Here is an 18,309-nt window from a genome sequence, read left to right as displayed (position 1 = left end):
TAGAATATGATTATTATAACTATAATCCTGTATTTAGCTCTGGGAAGTGGGGGGGGAAGTGGGGTGGTTTGGGGTGGGGGGGATTTGGGGATATATTGTAAAATCTTGTTTCTGTAAAACTCTTTAATAAAGAAAAAAGAAAAAAAATTAGAAGTCCCCCTGAGTGTAGAATCTGGCAGTTTTGGAGGATCCTATATTTATTTACATGAAGTAATCAAAGTATAATAATGAAATCAGTCACATCAACTGATGCTGTAAAGCAATAGAGAATTGGGTAATGTGTATTAAAATTTAAACTTCCCAGATTTTGTTCTTTAGAAACAAATTAAGATAATTTTAAATGAAAACATTAAAGTACCAGTCAGGAAGACCTGAACAAAGGAAGAAGAACTTGTGCAATGAAGTGATCTTTTGGTTATATGTGAGATTGCAGTGATAATAATATCTTAAACTGGTGTTTAGATAAGAAATAATAATAATAGTAACATGGAGAAATATGTTGGTTTGTTTATTAATACCCAAACATTTCTTTTTTTTATTGAAAAGTTTTACAGTACATTTTACAGTACATTTTTGAATACAAAACCCTTCCCCTCCCCTCCCCCCCTCCCCGACTTCCCAGAGCTAAATACAGGGTATAAAAATATAAACAAACATAATCTAAAATATGCAAACAACAATAAAATATTAAATTCTATCGCACTTTAACTCTTAATAAAATAACTACAAGATAATTATACATCATATAAATCTACTACTTATTCAAATGCTAAGTGAAACTTTTTAGTCCCATATTTATTCTGGATATAGTCAATCCATCTTTTCCACTCCACAATGTATCTCTGTTGCGATTGGTCTTTCAAATATGCTGAGATCTTTGCCATTTCTGCCAAGTTGGAAACTTTTAAAGTCCATTCTTCTATAGCCGGCAGTTCTTCCTTCTTCCAATATTGCGCTACTAAAAGTCTCGCTGCCGTAATTAAATTCAACATCAACTTAGTGTCCACAACGGTAGTATCCGTAATAATACCCAATAAAAACAGTTGCGGACAAAACTTTATCCTTTTCTTGAATATTTTTTGCATATTCCACCAAATTTTAATCCAAAAAGCTTTAACCTTTTTACAAGTCCACCATATATGAAAATACGTTGCATCCTCACAACCACACCTCCAACATTTGGGCTGGCAGTTCGGATACATACTTGCTAATTTTTTAGGATCTAAGTGCCACCTATAAAACATTTAATAAAAGTTCTCTCTTAAGTTTTGGGCCTGTGTAAATTTTACATTTCTCACCCAGATCTTTTCCCAAGTATCCATTGTAATAACTTCTTGAAAATTCTGAGCCCACTTTATCATACAATCTTTAACAAGTTCCGTCTCTGAATCAATTTCTATCAATGCAAGATATATCCTTTTTATATGTGCTTGACCTTGATCTCTAATTTGCTTTACCAAATTTTCATCAATCATTGAAAAACCAGTTTTCTGGTCCTCTTTCCACCTAGCCTGTAATTGCCCATACTGAAACCAGGTTTGTATAATCTTTTCTTCTTTTAAAATATTATATGACTTTAATTGCCATACATTCCTCTCAAAACTTAAAATTTCCTTATATGTAGTCACATCATGTTTAAATCCAACATTTATATTTTCTATTGCATGTTTCGGTATTGCCCATATAGGTATCTTATAATTTAATTTGTGTCTGTACTTTTTCCAAACTCGCAACAGAGCATACCTTAAAATATGTATCTTAAACACATTATCCACCTTCTTATCATACAATAAATATGCATGCCATCCAAATAACAAATCATGACCCTCAAGATTTAATAATCTCACTTGTGTTAAATTAAACCAGTCACTTATCGCTGACAAAGCAGCAGCTAATATAATTTGAAATTAGGCATTTTAAGACCACCTCTTTCACGCGTATCTTGCATTATCTTAAATTTAACTCGTGGCTTTTTCCCTGCCCAGACAAATTTATTAATTCCTTTTTGCCATTCCTCCAGATTTAAATCCTTTTTAAGTATAGGTATCATTTGAAATAAAAATAAAAATTTTGGCAAAACATTCATTTTCACTGCTGCAATTCTTCCCAATAAGGATAATTGTAATTTTTTCCAACTATCTAATTCTTTTTTGTACTTTTCCCCATAACTTTTCATAATTATTTTTATATAACTTCACATTTGAGGGTGACAAATATATCCCCAAATATTTAACCCTTTTAACTATTTCAAATCCTGTTAGCTCTTCTAAAACAGCCTTTTGTGATACTGTCATGTTTTTAGACAACATTTTAGTTTTTTGTATGTTGACCTTAAATCCAGAAACTTTCCCATATTGCGTTATTATCTCCATCAATTCTACAACTGAATAATCAGGCTGAGTCACTGTAACAACATTTCTTAAGAAGGAAAATAGCTACCATCATTTGTGAGCTAGAATGGAAGGGTACTTAGAGAGTTTTAACCTCAAAAGATAGAGTTAGAGATCTGTATTGGGCCAAAAGTTGAACATGATGTTATTTACTATTGAATTTATTCATTTCCATATCATATAAAGGTAGAGAAGGTCTGGAACTCTAGTTATGTAAAGAGTTGAATCACTGCCCTAGCATACCCTTTTTATAAGGGAATTATGATTTATTTCTGTTCAACTTGAGTTCTTAATGTGTCTTTGAATACATTAAGTTATTTTAAGCTATTTGTTTAGGATCATTGTTGGTGTTGCTCTTCAGTGGCTTGAAATTAAGAAAATATGCCTGTGCAAATTTCATATGCACTCCAAAAATCATGACAAATACAAATTTTTCAGTTTGCATCCATTTTCCAACATAAATGGAACAGATTTCTCTAGACAATAAGTGACAAATGCTAATTCATAGTTACAGAGCTATGATGAAATAAATCATTCAGCAAAACCATCAAGGGGCTGTTTGGGAAAAGAAAAATGTTGGAGACACCAGATCCTGGCACAAGATGCTACAGAAGGAGAATATGGCTGATTGATAGAGATTGGTTCAAGTGAAAGGTTTTTTAAAAAAACAAACATCAGCAGTTTTATACCGGAGAAACACCAGAATAAAAGTCATCAGGTGCCATGAAAGTGAGTGAAGAGGCAACATTGTGTGTAGACTGTTGCTGAGAGAAGAAATAGTAACTTATGAACAATTCTTAAATTGGGGCTTTTGTTTTTCCCATGTGCTTAATCATGAAATTAATATTCTTTTTCACTGAAATTCTGATGATGTTTAGTTAAAGTATTGATTAACAATTTTTCCTGAAATTTAGTTCTAGTTCAAAAGCTTAGTACTAGTATGTCCAATGAATCTCTATATGATTTCTTTAAAAAAGAAAAGTTTTGTTATTGTTTAATGAAAGAGTATCAATATTCTTAATGGAACATTGATGGTACCCAGAGTTTTACAGTAGTTTTGTCTTTTCTGGGAAATACTGTTTGACAGTTAATCCAATAATCTATGATATAATATGGCTTTCCATCAGTTCTTGATGCTGTTCAGAATCTACATTCAAAGCTTTGGATTAAAGTACCATTAATGAAATTATGACACCCAACTTTACTTCTAATTCTAAGGAAATAATTATTATCCTTGAATGGTGCTTGAGAGAGAGAGAGAACAATCTGGAATTAGATCCAGAGAAAGGGACATCTTGCTGGTTAAAAGGAAAATTATCTTGGGAATTAAAGTTCAGTTCTTTCCAGATTTTCTTGGACATTGAAAGGCTAGGTCTCCAGGTGAGGGTACTTCTTGATCCTCAAATGCCACTGGATTTGGGTGACACTTGGTTGAGAAGCAGATTTTCAGAGTTACAGTTAGCATGCCAGCTGTAACAATTCCTGTTTCGGCAATAGTTACCCAAAGCATGGTTACATTTTTAAAAAATATTGGAATACACTTTCTAAGGTATACATTGTGCAGAAGTTGCAATTAGTGCAAAATGAACAGGCAGGCTGGTTACTGCTGCACAATATAATAGAGGGCTCATAGGAAGCCTGTCTTGAGAGATCTTCACTAGTTGCTGTGTTCTTAGAATAAGTGTTTTTCAGTCAAGCTTGACTCTTGGTAAGTTGATGGGCACATCCATGTAATTTTCTTAATAACAACATGAAGGTGATCTTTCATTGACTTTTTTTCTTTTTCTTCTGAGTCTACCTTACTGATGGGAATTAACAGAGGGATAGAATCAAGTCACATGAAATGTTAGTACCATTTGATAATGCCTTGATATGAAACTTGGAATATTGTATCTAGATTTGGTCACTACAATATAAAAAGAATTCTAGAAAGAGTGCAGAGTGCAGACAAGAGCAACAAAGATGATTAGGAGCTTGAAGCTAAAACGTATGAAGAATGGTTACAGTAATTGGGTATGTCTAGTGGCTCAGTGGGTTAGGACGCTGAGCTTGTCGATCAGATGGTCGGCAGTTTGGCGGGTCAAATTCCAAGTGCCGCATAACAGAGTGAGCGCCTGTTACTCGTCCCAGCTTCTGCCAACCTAGCAGTTCGAAAGCACGTAAAAATGCAAGTAGAAAAATAGGGACCACTACGGTGGGAAGGTAACAGCGTTCCGTGCGCTTTTGGCATCTAGTCATGCTGGCCACATGACCACGGAGATGTCCTCGGACAAGCGCTGGCTCTTCGGCTTTGAAACGGAGATGAGCACCAGCCCCTAGAGTTGGAAACGACTAGCACGCATGTGCGGGGGAACCTTTACCTTTACCTTTACCTTTAGTTTAATGAAAAGAAGGACTAGGGGGTGACTTTCAATATCTAACGGGCTGCCATAAAAAAGAAGGGGCCAATCCATTCTCCAAAGCACCTGAAGGCAGTACAAGAAACAATGGATGGAAACTAATCAAAGAGAGAACCAACTTAGAAATAAGGAGAAATTTCCTGACAGAAAAATTAATCAGTGGAATGGCTTGCTTTAAGAAGTTGGCTTACTTCATCATCGGAGGTTTTTAAGAAAACACTGGACATTGTCTGAAATAGTATGGGGTCTCCTGCTTGAGCAGGGAGTTGACTAGAAGACCTCCAAGGTCCCTTCCAATTTTGTTATTCTGTTATTCTCCTCCTTGGGAGACGTCAGAACCAGATTCATACTTTCTCTGACTAGTTGATATCCTGTTCACCCAGATTCAGCTTATGTCCAGATGTGGATCATAAATGAAATACCTCTTATTACGGCGCATATAGCTAGGTATTGTGCAGCAGAACAGAAGGTCCATGATGGGCCAGCATTGCGTAATACATTCCCTGTAATTATAGTTTATCTGAATTTTAGATATTACTTCATTGATATTAACAGTTTAAGATATTTTGGTATAATTTTTGATGCAATTATATTAATATAACTTTAGTGTTTAGATTATGATCTAATATAGGCTTTATTCTGTATCTTACTCATTAGAAGCCAGTTAGTTTATGCTATAAATATATTTTATTTGCTCATTATCATGTTGTAATTTTAGATATTATTTTATTTAATATATTGTGAGTGTTTAAAGTATATTTAAAATAGACTGTATCCTGGATCTTACTAATTAAAGCTAAGTTAAATGTATTTTAACCCAGTCTTAAATTATTGAACATTTATTCATTACTTGTACTGGTCTTTGACAGTAATAAAATGAAACTGAAACTGGGCAAAAGTAACACAAATGTCAATTTTCATAGAAAAATGCTAAAATGTAAATTATTTGAATAATATTATATATATATATATATATATATATATATATATATATATATATATATATATACATATACATATACATATACATATATATATATATATATATATATGTGTGTGTGTGTGTGTGTGTGTGTGTGTGTGTGTGTGTGTGTGTTTTCTGAGGTTTTCGCGGGTGCCTGTATGTGGATCCTTGGTTTTTCGGGTTTTTCCCCGCGTAGAACTAAAGGTGTGGGCGCAACGTTTCGACGGAGTCTCATCCGTCATCATCAGGCTTTAGCTTCCTTCTTCTGGGAGAAGCATGTGGCTGTTAGAGGAACTAACACACACACACATATATATATATATATATATATATATATATATATATATATATATATATATATATATATATATATATATATATATATATATATATATATACATACAGAGAGAGAGAGAGAATGTAGCAGATAATGTTACTAGAAAAGGAGTTAAGCCCAGAAATACACTCAACTTACATTTTAAAGAAACACACTTTTCTTTAAAATATCTGCCAAATTCAAACTAATTTATGCATCTGGATTTGTTAGCAGTTTCATCCAGAAATGTTGCAGATTTTCTCCTGATTGAACAAGTTACATTTTAAGTTCTTTAAGTCAAAAATAATTTAATTTATTTTCTGGAAAACTGAGTGTATGTATCATTGGAGTTAAAAGAAAAACAAACAAACATGCCCCCAAACAATAACCATATAAAAATAACCATGGAGTAATGTTAGTACTTGCTATCTGCAATAATCTAATGCTGACAGAGAGTAGTATTTTATTTAGTAATTAACAGTGTAAAGGGGAGAGAAGCTGTCATGTTGGTTCTTAAGCTGGGGAATGTGATGAAAGATGATATCTCCGATCTCATCCTTTCCACTTGTTTAGGATTGTCAGGATGAGAAATGTCAGCATTATGAAAGCTCAGCTCTGCTCTTGATATGATAAAACCCTTCAAAAGCCAGTCTCTCTCCTTCCTCCCCTCCTCCCTCCCTTTCCCTCTCCCTGCACTTGCTTCTTTTTTATTTATCCTGTTTTGTTAGATGGCAGAAATATAATTCTTTTCTTTCTTCCTATTATAAGCCACCATTTTTGTTTTATTATATGTTTCACAACCCCTAATGTCCCACTGAAAATTACCTTGTTAAATGACAGTGTTTCAAAGCCATGAATCCTTCCCTCCCACCCCATTTCCTCTGAGATTTGAAACAGTCAACAGACTGTAAAGAATAAATAATAAAAAAGTATTGATTATTTTGATGACTGTGAGATTCAATTAAGTATTAATTTTGCCCTCCAGTGGACCTATCAACGTATTCAAAAGGGAGGATTCGACTTGAACTAAATGCACATTGAGTGCTTTAGCTTTAAATAGGGAGAAAATGTGTTTACCTACAGTATTTGAAGAAGAGTGCATTGATGCACAGAGTCCAATACTTAAGGGCTGTGCAAATTAAACCCTAGTGACAGTGACATTGTTTTTGGCAATATGAATATTGACCAAAGAAGTGCATTTGATGACAGCTTAAACTATTTGTATTGATTAACATTTTCATAGATTATCATGTGTCATATCAAATTCACTTTTCAAACATGAATACATTAAAAACCTTTAGGGAACCATTGACCAATGTGTGTGAATGGGCAGGCAAAACATGCTCACAAGTCTATTTGCACGCTGGTCACCTGTTCTGTATATAAGAACCATTTAGGCATGAACTTAACAATATATATTTGGGAAATCACATAAGATGTTTACTTGCCCACCCAGGCTGATTTAACGGCAAAACAAATGATAGATGTTTGGGAAATTAAAATTGCTTCTCTCCTCTCCTATATATATATATATGTGTGTGTATATATATATATATAGGCATGGTGTATAACGTACTAAACACAAGAATGATTACAAACTTTTAGTAAGTATCCATTGCATTTTTTTTCTTTTTTAAGACTGTGAATGTACTTGTTTTATTTATATATATCTGTTCCATATGTGTGGGATTAGGGATTTGTGAAGCCTAATAACCCAAAAATATAATGCTTGAATGTTTCTTCTTGCTTTATTATATGTGGTAAAATAAAAGATTTTTATTTTATTTTTTTAAGTATTATTGTGGGATGTTATGGAAATATTATTATTTATACTATGTATTTTTTTATTCTGATATGATTAATGTTATAGAAGTGAATTTCTTTTGAGAAAGTTTTAGGATGTTTCCGTATTATCTTTTTTTATTGCACTGCTGACCATGGTGCTTGCAGTTCCCTCCCTCTTACCACATTACATTAAAGAGTGAGGTGTAAAAAATATATTCAGAAGAAGAGCACCTGACAATTAAAGCTGTGTTGGCTATGTAGCTTTCACTGAAGTTTTTCTCCAAAGCATCCGGAATCTTTCACATGCTAGTTGAGCTTTAATAGGGTGGGGAGTAATGGAAAACTCATTGGATCTGTAATAGCTCTTCACTTGACTGCAGCCAGCAATAACAGCAGGAGCAGCAAGAGATAAGAGAGAGGGAGAGAGAGAGAGAGAGAGAGAGAGAGAGAGAGAGAGAGAGAGAGAGAGAGAGAGAATACGCACATCAAAGCTACCACTTTTTTCCCCCTCTTTTTCCCCCATCCTAGGATCCAATGATAACTGGACAAGTCAGTAAGCTCTTGTTGTCAGTGCAGAGTGAAATGAATGCAGAGTTGAGAGGTGAGGACAAGGCAGCTGCTTCAGACGACGAGCTGGATAAGTCCCTGCTTGTGGCTGTGGAATCAAATGACAACAAGGACACTCCCAGCAAGCTCTTTGGTAAGTCTATCTAGGTATTTCGTGTTTGGGGGCTGTAGTTGCCTCTGCCTCGATGCCAGAAGAAGAGAGAAAGCAGATAAAGCTTTCGTATTTGGAAGAACCAACTTCTGGGGAAAGAAGAGTGGGCACAAGCTTTCTCTGTCCTGCTTGAGAGTGTGTGCCTGCTAACTGATCAGAGTTTGGCCTGAGGAACAGCCTGCTCTTGTTGGTTTTAGCTGAAATTCATAAATTGTATGCATGAATCCCATAGAAATCAGTGGGACAGCAGCAAGACTGTTCTCCACACAAATGGTTTGTTGTGTACTATCTTTTGCTTTGAGATACAGATGTAACGGGGTTTTTTTTAGAATTAATCACTATCATGTATTGATTTTGTTAAGAAATTGATAAACAACTGAAATGTGCAAATATGTAACCAAAGGTTCATGTTTTCCTTGTATTATGCCATGAAAATGATCTGCCAGGAACCTGTGGGTATAGTAAACTTTTCTTAAGTATTTCCAAGAGGCTTTTCTCCTTTCTATAGGAATCTCTTTTAAATAGGAATGTTTCTTTCTTAGACACTATTATTACATTCTGGAAAGAGAGTTTAGATGATTTGGGGTAATCTAAGAAATCAATCTTATATATTTTTAATGAGGAAAGAAATAAAAAATACTTTATGGCTTCTTAGAAGGTATTTTCATTTCAGCTGAAAATTATCCGACTGTCAGGATGCATGAATATAAATATTGTATGTTTTAAACAACTGGACAAATAGCTTATGACATAATAGCTTTTCAGCAATATTGGTTTGATATCTAAAAGGAAATAAGAAGAGTAGCAGTCTAGCCCAGGCATCATTCAAACCAATGACACTCTGTAAGACAACTCAAGCAACTGTAATCTCTAATCAGAAAAGGGAATAAAGCATGTTCGGGGGTGTGTGCTTGAATGATAGATGTTGATATTTGCCTGAGCTGGAGCAATGCTATGTAGTCCAATGTGACATTTCAATTCTATTTGATTCTCAAGGAGCCATTGATTCTCAAGGAGTTCTTTTTAATAATTACCATGTACAAGAAGAAGATGCTAAAGCAAGTATAGTTTGAGGGAGTAGTATATCTTTAGAAAACAATCAAAATTATATTGTTTATCTCCGAGAAAATTGAGGATACAATGTCTGTAATTTTGTGAGAGCATGAAACTATAAAATTATTTTTGCAAGAAAAAGTCCATGCAATATTTATAAGAATATATGCCATATTATGTTTTTTTCAGACAGACAGCACAAGAATCAGGTAATTATCTATAACAAGAAAATTACATCATTGTAGCTGAAATATACAATTCTTTGTATAAGCCATCATTTCCTGTTTTTGTACAAAAAGAGGTTTTTTAAAAAAAAATTCTTTTCATATAGGAATGTCCAATTACCATACATTTTAATGCAAATAATACATTTTGATTCTTCTAAAGATTTCAAAGTAATATTTCAAATGTATAAAGATAAACATGTATAAACATGAAAATTTTAAAAAATGTTCATATGTTTTGAAGGGAAGGAATAATAAAAGTATTTTCCTGCTTCAAAATACATTTATTAGTACTTTTCTTCCCAAAAGAATGTTTTCCTGATTATCATTTAGCTGCTACTTATTCTAATAGAAGATTTCTGTATAAGCACTATTAAAATGATAGAGAACTGTTTTTTAAAATTATTTAAAGTATTCCTAGAATTAAATTGCAACAGGTAAATTTATGACATAAAGATAAAAAATGTACTTTTAATGAAAATATTATATTTAGTATTAACAACTACAAGGCCATACAACATATTTATACATGATTTCAATGGCTAGCATGTCCTTAACAATATAATGTGATGTATGTCAGTAATAAGCAACATAGATTTCAAAAGGAATAACTCAGATCATATATTATTTTCAGGTAAAGCTAAATTCTCTACAATGTCTATTAAATGGAAACAAAATATTTATTTTGGCTTGAGAGTACCTTTTTGACCCAATAATGAAACAATCTGGTACACTACTCCAAAATGCCATGAAGAGCATTGGATGATTTTGGTAAAGATGTCTAGGAAGTACTTTTAATAGGGACTCATTCCATTGATTTCATGGAAAGGGCCTTTTTTACACCTATGAATTTCAGTATGAGATCCTAGCCCATTTATACCCACTGAATATTTCACAGAAGTTAGGCTTTGAGGAGAAAAGTTATAAAGGAACAGTTATAGAAGGGAAATAAAATTGTTGGAAACATATATGCCATATCTTGCTTTTTTTAATTAAACATATTCTGTTTAATTTTTATTCTCTAAAGTAACTGTTTTCTTCTTTGAAAGTAGCCCTAACTATTATTTTAGAACTTAACACAGTTCTCAGTGTTAAATATGTAAATATTTTGTTAATTTCTTTTTTATTGTTTGATACATTCTTTTTTGGTACTAAAATACTTTGTAGTTTTGTTATAAATCTTTTTTTATTAAATTGAAGTCTAAATGTTAATCATTCTTGATAGGAAAGATAAGGAAATAAGGAGTTATGACTGAGGCTATCAGCATCCAATAAGAAAATTATCTATGGTTAGAATATCTCACTGTTTCCCACAGCTGTAATGTCAGATGGTTTCATTGACAGAACATAAGTAAAGCCCTTTGTTTTTTCGAGTGCACTAGTTCTATTTTTAGAGGACAGAGATTCAGGAATAAAATTCTCTACAATGATTCTCTGAACTGAATTAGATTTCTGCACTGAAACAATAATTTTATTCGAATCACTGGATTGAATTGACATCTCCAAGCTGATTTGATTTGGACTGTTTAGATACCATTTCATACATATGTACATTATATTTAAAGCATCTTAACTGGAAACATTATTTGTCCTCAGAGTAATTTCCTCGTCTTCCACCTCCATTGGGGAACTTTTGAAAGTATTACTGCGGTATTAATAGGCCACCAAAATGTTTATTTTACCACCAATTCTAAAGGACTCTTGAGCCTCAGGAATACTGATGTCTGAGTTTATTCAGCCTTCAAATATGTGAAGAACTTTTGATAGATATCCTACCAGTTTTAAGCTATTTATATTTCCCATATTTTAATGTCTTTCTGCTCACATATACCACATTACATTTTCAAAGTTCCTTCCTTCATGTTTGTATAACAAAACTTTAATTATGTGCTTAGTAATTTCCATTTGAAAAATAGGACAATGAGTATTGCTTCTAAGGGATTCTTACGTTCTCTAGTGCATTTTTTTAACCATATAATTTTTCATACAGTGTTATATTAAAATAATATTCATTGATTCATTAATTCCAGTTAATGCTAGCAGAAAAGTTGTCTCCAATTAACAACCACTTCAGAAGTTTGTTATAAAATGAATTTCTGGAGTTGCTACTATTTGGAAAGAGAGAACAAGTTTCATTGCAATAGCTTGGCTCCAATGTATAACACTGATCCAAACTGTAATCCCTTAGAGCAGTTTTGCTGGACAGAGAAGACATATGATTTGATACACATTATTTTTAAAACTAAGTTAATAAAGAATTATTATTTCTTTAAATATTTACATACTAGAATGTTTTATATTCAGGCTTAAAGGTGTAAATTAAGAGGAGTGGAATCTTAGGCATGGCATTTGGTGCCAGGGAAACATTATTTTTGTTCCTCCTGTTCCTAGAACGTCTAGCAAACTGTTTCTTTTATTTATTACAAGTCTTTTATCCTTGTATTGATAATTTTGATAGGAGACGGCAGAGGAATTCATTCATAGTTTAAGGCTTATTCACTTAATTCACACTTCCCATTTTTTAAAAACATTGTAAATTCTACATATTAGATAGTTCCAGATGTTGCATTGGAATTCACTTTATAAGCATGTAAAACTCAAACAACTTAATGACTTTAGTTATTTCATAAATGTATGATTCAAGTGGATTTTATAAATATATGCTCTAGATAGAATGCAGTGACAGCATATTTCTGCACCATATCTATTATAATGAAATAACATTTTTAACTTTTAATCTGTGTTCAAAATTAATGTTATTTCAGTATAACAGGGGCTGAAACAGTTATAGTAAATATGTTTGCTATGACTCGATCCCAGTTGGACCTATATGGAGAATGCGTATTTTTGCAGTTTTAGCGTGCAAGTGAATTATCTCTTATTGTGTATGCTAAGAAACCTTTGTCACCCTGTGAGAAAACAGAATGCCAGTGTCAAAAAAGAGAAAAAATAAATAAAAGGAAAGGAAAGAGGTATGGTGAAAACTAGCCAAGAGCTTGGTGGAAGCTGGCTAGGCACATGCTGAGAAAGATTGGATCTGATGAATCCAAAGCTCCAAATGGTTCCAAATCAGTATTCAATCTAGTCCACCCTTGGAGACACAGCATATTTCTTTATTCTATGGCTTTTAGTGGAGGGGAAATCATTAATAAAAAATATGAAAACTAGGGAAGGAGTGAAAAAAATACCTCTGCAATTATCTTTTCTCATTTCTGAGTTGTTAAAGGCTCCCAAGAGGCCTTTGTATTTCTCAGAGCAGTAGAGCTCTCTACAATAACAAATAAGTTGGCTGAGTTAAAATGCAAAACAAACAAACAAAAAACCCCTAACAAAGTAATAGACCAAATCCAGTGGTTATTTTTAGGAGCAGAACATAAAGTAGCAAAATTATTCTATATTAATATAAAATCAAATCCCTTCTGATGTATTTCGATCTAAAGAAATTTGGCAAGAGGTACCTCTTGTAGGATGTTTTAGTTCTTCTTCTGCTGATCAGCAGCTTATATTAGGTGAATGGTAGTGAAGGTACCTCTAAAGTATATTCAGTATAAATTACCTTTGCCTGAAGGAGCTGTAGGGTTCACCCTGCACAACAAATATGGGGAAAGGCTACATATTTTATAATTTCATAAATTGAGACCCTTCCCAATAAATGAAGTAAATCAGGGAATCTGACCATGAATCTCTTGATATCTCATTTAGATTGTAACCATGTAACTGAACAGGGTAATGATGCACACAACTGTTGCAGTTATTTATTTCAGTAAAGAACCTAAAATAGAAAATTAGCTTCCACTTAAATAAATGGAAATTAATGTATTTACCATTCCATTTTGGATTGCTTTTATCTAGTTTTGGTGACGGTTTGTTGCTGGAACTTTGTACTTTGATATGGCCCAAGGGCTAATCAATAAAAGTTGTTGTATTTACCTGGCTTGATAGAGATTATACTTTTTAAATGTTACTTTTTTAATGGTCACATGGCTAAATATTATAAATATGGCCAGAACATGCATGGAATTTGGGGATAAACAATATTTTATAATGTTAAAATACTTGTCATTTTTATGAATAGTATTTACACTCTAAAAGTGTGAATTTGTTTAATTCCTGTCAATTAATTTGTTTTCAGTGACTTTGTTTTTTTAAAAAGTCAGTTTGGGTATGTAGTTTTGTTTTGCAATATTATATTTTATTTATTAATAAATGAAACACTATATTTTTATTTTACTAGCTTTATGGTGGTTATGATCATCATCATCAACAACAAAAACAGTCCAATTATTTTTTGTTAAACTAAGCAATCGTTTTAGTAGTTACAAAATTAGTTTGATAGAATCATAATTAGATATAAAGATATGAAGACCCAAGACTGAATTGACACATTCTTTTTAAAATAAGAACTAATCAGAAGCAATATTTGTGTCAGATTGTTCTGAGAAAGAATATTCAATTTATAATTACTCCTGTATGTCCCATGTGTGAAATAAAGTTTTTCCAGTTTCCTTATATGTACTTGTTATTTTGAGTGAAATGCTGTAGCTTTTTATGTCTAACTCTTTACATGTATAATAGAATAATAACTTTATTGTCACTTTGAATGTACACTAAACAGCATACATTAAAATGAAATTTCATTGCATACACTCTCAATTATCAATAATTATCTAATATATGCAATATCTGCATATAAGTGTTTGGCTTTCAGTGAGAAAATGTTGCAGGATATAGGCCAATAAAATGTACAGTGAAACAAACTTTAAAAAATGCTTGCTAGAAGGCTACTACATTAATTTAGCAATAAACAAATCGGTACCAGAAAAATACAGAATATATAATTACATACAAATATATATATTTTTCTCTAACTGTCTGAGAATTAAGCTGCTGTTTGCTACTTTGATCAGAAGAACAATTTAGATGAAAATTTACGAGTAATCTCCTAGTCTGTACATAGCTTTTCTCACCTCAAGCATTTAGCATATTGGTTCTTTGACTAAAAAAAATATGAAAACATCATGAAATATCTATATCTCTTTATCTGTATTTATATCTCTTTATTATAAGGTGACACCTGCTTTTATTCCTATCAGATGCAAGTCTGTGACAATTCAAGCAGCAATTATGTGCAGTTATATCTCATTGATATCCACATAATATCAATAAGTATATCTGAGTAGAGAATTACAACCACAATATTTTCTTTATAGATATAAATCAGATACTAATTTCTGTCTTTCTTTTATATGCCAAGCCACATTAATATCTAAATAGATATTCTAGTTCTTAAGAGAAAGCAGAACAAATAAGCAATAAATAAAATCTTATGTTAAACAATTATCAGAATCATTACAGAATTTTTAATTCTCAGATATAAATCTTTACAGTCATCTTCAAACATAGTGGTATAGGAGACTGAGCTAAATAAAAAGTTTGTGAGGACAAATTTTCAGAGAAAATTTGAAAGATAGTTTGGTACTTAGATTACACCTTTTGATATCAACATTTTTTATGAAATGGTAAAGTTTCAAGAATTTCTGATCTATGCTGATAAAACAATGAAGGAGATTTAGTTTGGACCACTTTTTCTTCAAAATTTTGTAGGAGAAAAAATGTAGCCACCAAACACAGACACACACTCATAGACACCCATACAAAAACTCTGGACTGAATGAACTTGTACGACATGCAGGTGGCTGAAAAAGTTAGTACTGCTGCTTTCACTGAGGAAAGATAATGCACTTCATTTCTAAATAAGTAATATATTCATTTCAGAAAATACAGTTGCAAAACCATATTCAACATACCTTTTGAGTAAGTGGAGGAAGGCTATCTATTATTCCCAAATCTCCATTAAAAAGGCATAATTGGGATAATTTATGTTGTTTGTATAATAGCATTGCTTATATGCATCACATGCATAATGACATTATTACACAAACATCATAACTTGCCACAAAGAATTTTCCCAATGCATGTTTAGAGGCTTTCCTTTAAAATTCAATCAAATTGAGCCATTTGAGTCCATTGGGTTTTTGGGGGGTAAATATATACATTAGTTTGAAGCCAGAGAGGAAAGTATTCACAAATAAGATGATTCTATGCATGCATATGTGTAAATGTTGTTTGTTGGGTGGCCTTTTCCAGCAATCAAAACTGTGCTCTTAATTTGTTTTACAGATCTGCAACTGCAGATGTGGTTCAGGTCAGAAACTTGGTGGTATCATCTTTGGCAATGTCAGTTACCTCCTTCAAGAATGAAAAGTATGTGTGTAATTTTGCTGTGCTAACGGACATGTAATGATTGTTGTCAAAACAGTATGTTAATCCTATAATCAACTGATGGAGAGTTGTTTGGACCATCATATTGCTGTGAATGTGTATGCTGGATCAGGTTTGATTAAACTGATATTTTAATTAATACAATTAGATCTTGCAGCTAATGCAATTAGACCATCTATAATAAATTAATCTAATTGTTAGCAAGCCAAAAAAAAATTACACAAATATGAGCTGCCACTGCTGTGGCTACTGCCTGTAAATGGCCTTGGGCTAGGCTGAAACAGGGAATAAGATTTGTCCCGTGTCTGGTGTATTCTGTATTCTGAATGCTTAACAAACATTTCTCACACACACACACACACACACACACACACATATATATATATATATATATGGCTCTTTGGTTATTCGGGTTTTTCCCCGCGTAGAACTAAAGGTGTAGGGGCGACGTTTCGACGGAATCCCATCCGTCATCATCAGGCTGGAGGCTTCTGCTTCCTTCTTCTGGCCTTCCCAGAAGAAGGAAGCAGAAGCCTCCAGCCTGATGATGACGGATGGGATTCCGTCGAAACGTCGCCCCTACACCTTTAGTTCTACGCGGGGAAAAACCCGAATAACCAAAGAGCCACATACGAACACCCGCGAAAACCTCAGAAAACATATATATATATATATATATTTCTGAGGTTTTTGCGGGTGTTTGTATGTAGATCTTTGGTCATTTTACATGGGAAAAAACCCGAATGACCAAAGATCTACACATATATATCCACATATATTTATTTATTTACTTATTTATTTTATTGAATTTGTATACCACCCTATTCCCGTAGGACTCAGGGCGGTTTACAGGGCAGTTAAAACCATGAAATACAAAAATTAAAATCAATTAAGAGAGAAGGCCCTCCCTGTGGGGGCACACAGGACAATTGGAAGATGATGCCGGCAGCAGGTGTTCCCTTAGATAGTCCGGACCCAAGCCATTTAGGGCTTTATAGGTCATTACCAGCACCTTGTACCAATCAAATACAAATTTCAGGAAAAAGTGAAACTTAATGCTTTATTTGCTTCCCTTTAAAGCATATTTTAGCTCTCTTTGAGTAACTCAATTACATATGAGAAAAGTCATATACTGACTACACATTCTCTAACAAATCTTGCCGTAAATGTTTCAAACATTAAAATGAATGAATCTGTTTCATTAACCAAGATGATACCAAACCAAATTTAAAGATTTTTTCCCCTTACTGTTTTAGTGAATTAATTAAGATAATCTTTTAAATGTCTACCTTTTATTGAGGGTAAGATATTTATCTTCAGTGTATCTAGTCCTAAAAATTGCAGGGTACATTGAACATTTTGTTAGTCTTAGCAAATAGCACACAATCTTTGAGGGTTTTTTTTAAATTCAAAAATATGTGTATGTTTAAAATTAATAATATATCAAATGTTAAAAGGATATTTATTTCATAAGAATACAGAGATCAGCCAAAGGACCTTGTTTAGCATCACTTGATATCTTCTTTCATATAACATTTTTTCCTAGTATTCTTCTTTCCTGTACAACTCTTTTTTTCATTTTTAGGTTTTGTTCTTTTCTGATGCTGTTGTCATTTTAGTATTTAAAATCTTTCTTATGCAAGGTTTCCTATTAAAAACATTTAGGGATGCTTGGAGATTAAGTAATGAGTCCTTTTACAAAAAAAAATCACTTAAATACATTCTGTCTGAATTAGGTCTTGATGTTGAACTAGGCTCCTGATGATTTTGTGAAAAAGGCAAATTTTGGCAACAATAAAGGAGTGTTGCCTTTTTGGATTTTGTTTTCACTTCCCAGCATGTCCTAGGGATCTGCCATCCAGATCAGCCCAACTAGTTAGGACGGACTGTCCAAGGCCAGGACTGCCATCTATAGAAACGGACATTTTCTATACAAATAGAAAACTAGCATTCCCAAGCTATTCCTCACCTCTTTTTTTTAAAAAAAAATATATTTTGCAATACGATTTATTGCTTTCAGGGTCTAAAAAATTGGTCTTAATGTATGCACAATTCCTCTGAAATAATTGAGACATATTTAAGTGAGACTACCTGAGAAGAATACTAAGGCTGCTTTAGAGGGCTCATAACATCATCAGCTTAATATGTAAATGTGAAGATAAACTGCCTACCTTTTTA

At 32.9% G+C, this 18,309-nt stretch overlaps 1 protein-coding gene across 1 annotated transcript in view; it reads left to right on the top strand.

Moving 5' to 3' along the window:
• The window catches only part of POU6F2 (POU class 6 homeobox 2), a gene marked incomplete at its 5' end in the record, with an annotated part of 410,237 nt that overhangs the window by 74,663 nt on the left and 317,265 nt on the right, over positions 1-18,309 (top strand). Inside the window, one exon of the mRNA XM_083378293.1 lies at positions 8,383-8,554. Within this exon, the coding sequence (XP_083234419.1) occupies positions 8,383-8,554 (172 nt within the window). The remainder of the gene's footprint in view (positions 1-8,382; positions 8,555-18,309) is intronic.

The sequence above is a fragment of the Vipera ursinii genome (genome assembly GCF_947247035.1).
Source record: "Vipera ursinii genome assembly, chromosome: Z".
Taxonomy (NCBI): Eukaryota; Metazoa; Chordata; class Lepidosauria; order Squamata; family Viperidae; genus Vipera; species Vipera ursinii.
This window is presented reverse-complemented; position numbering and strand designations above follow the sequence as displayed.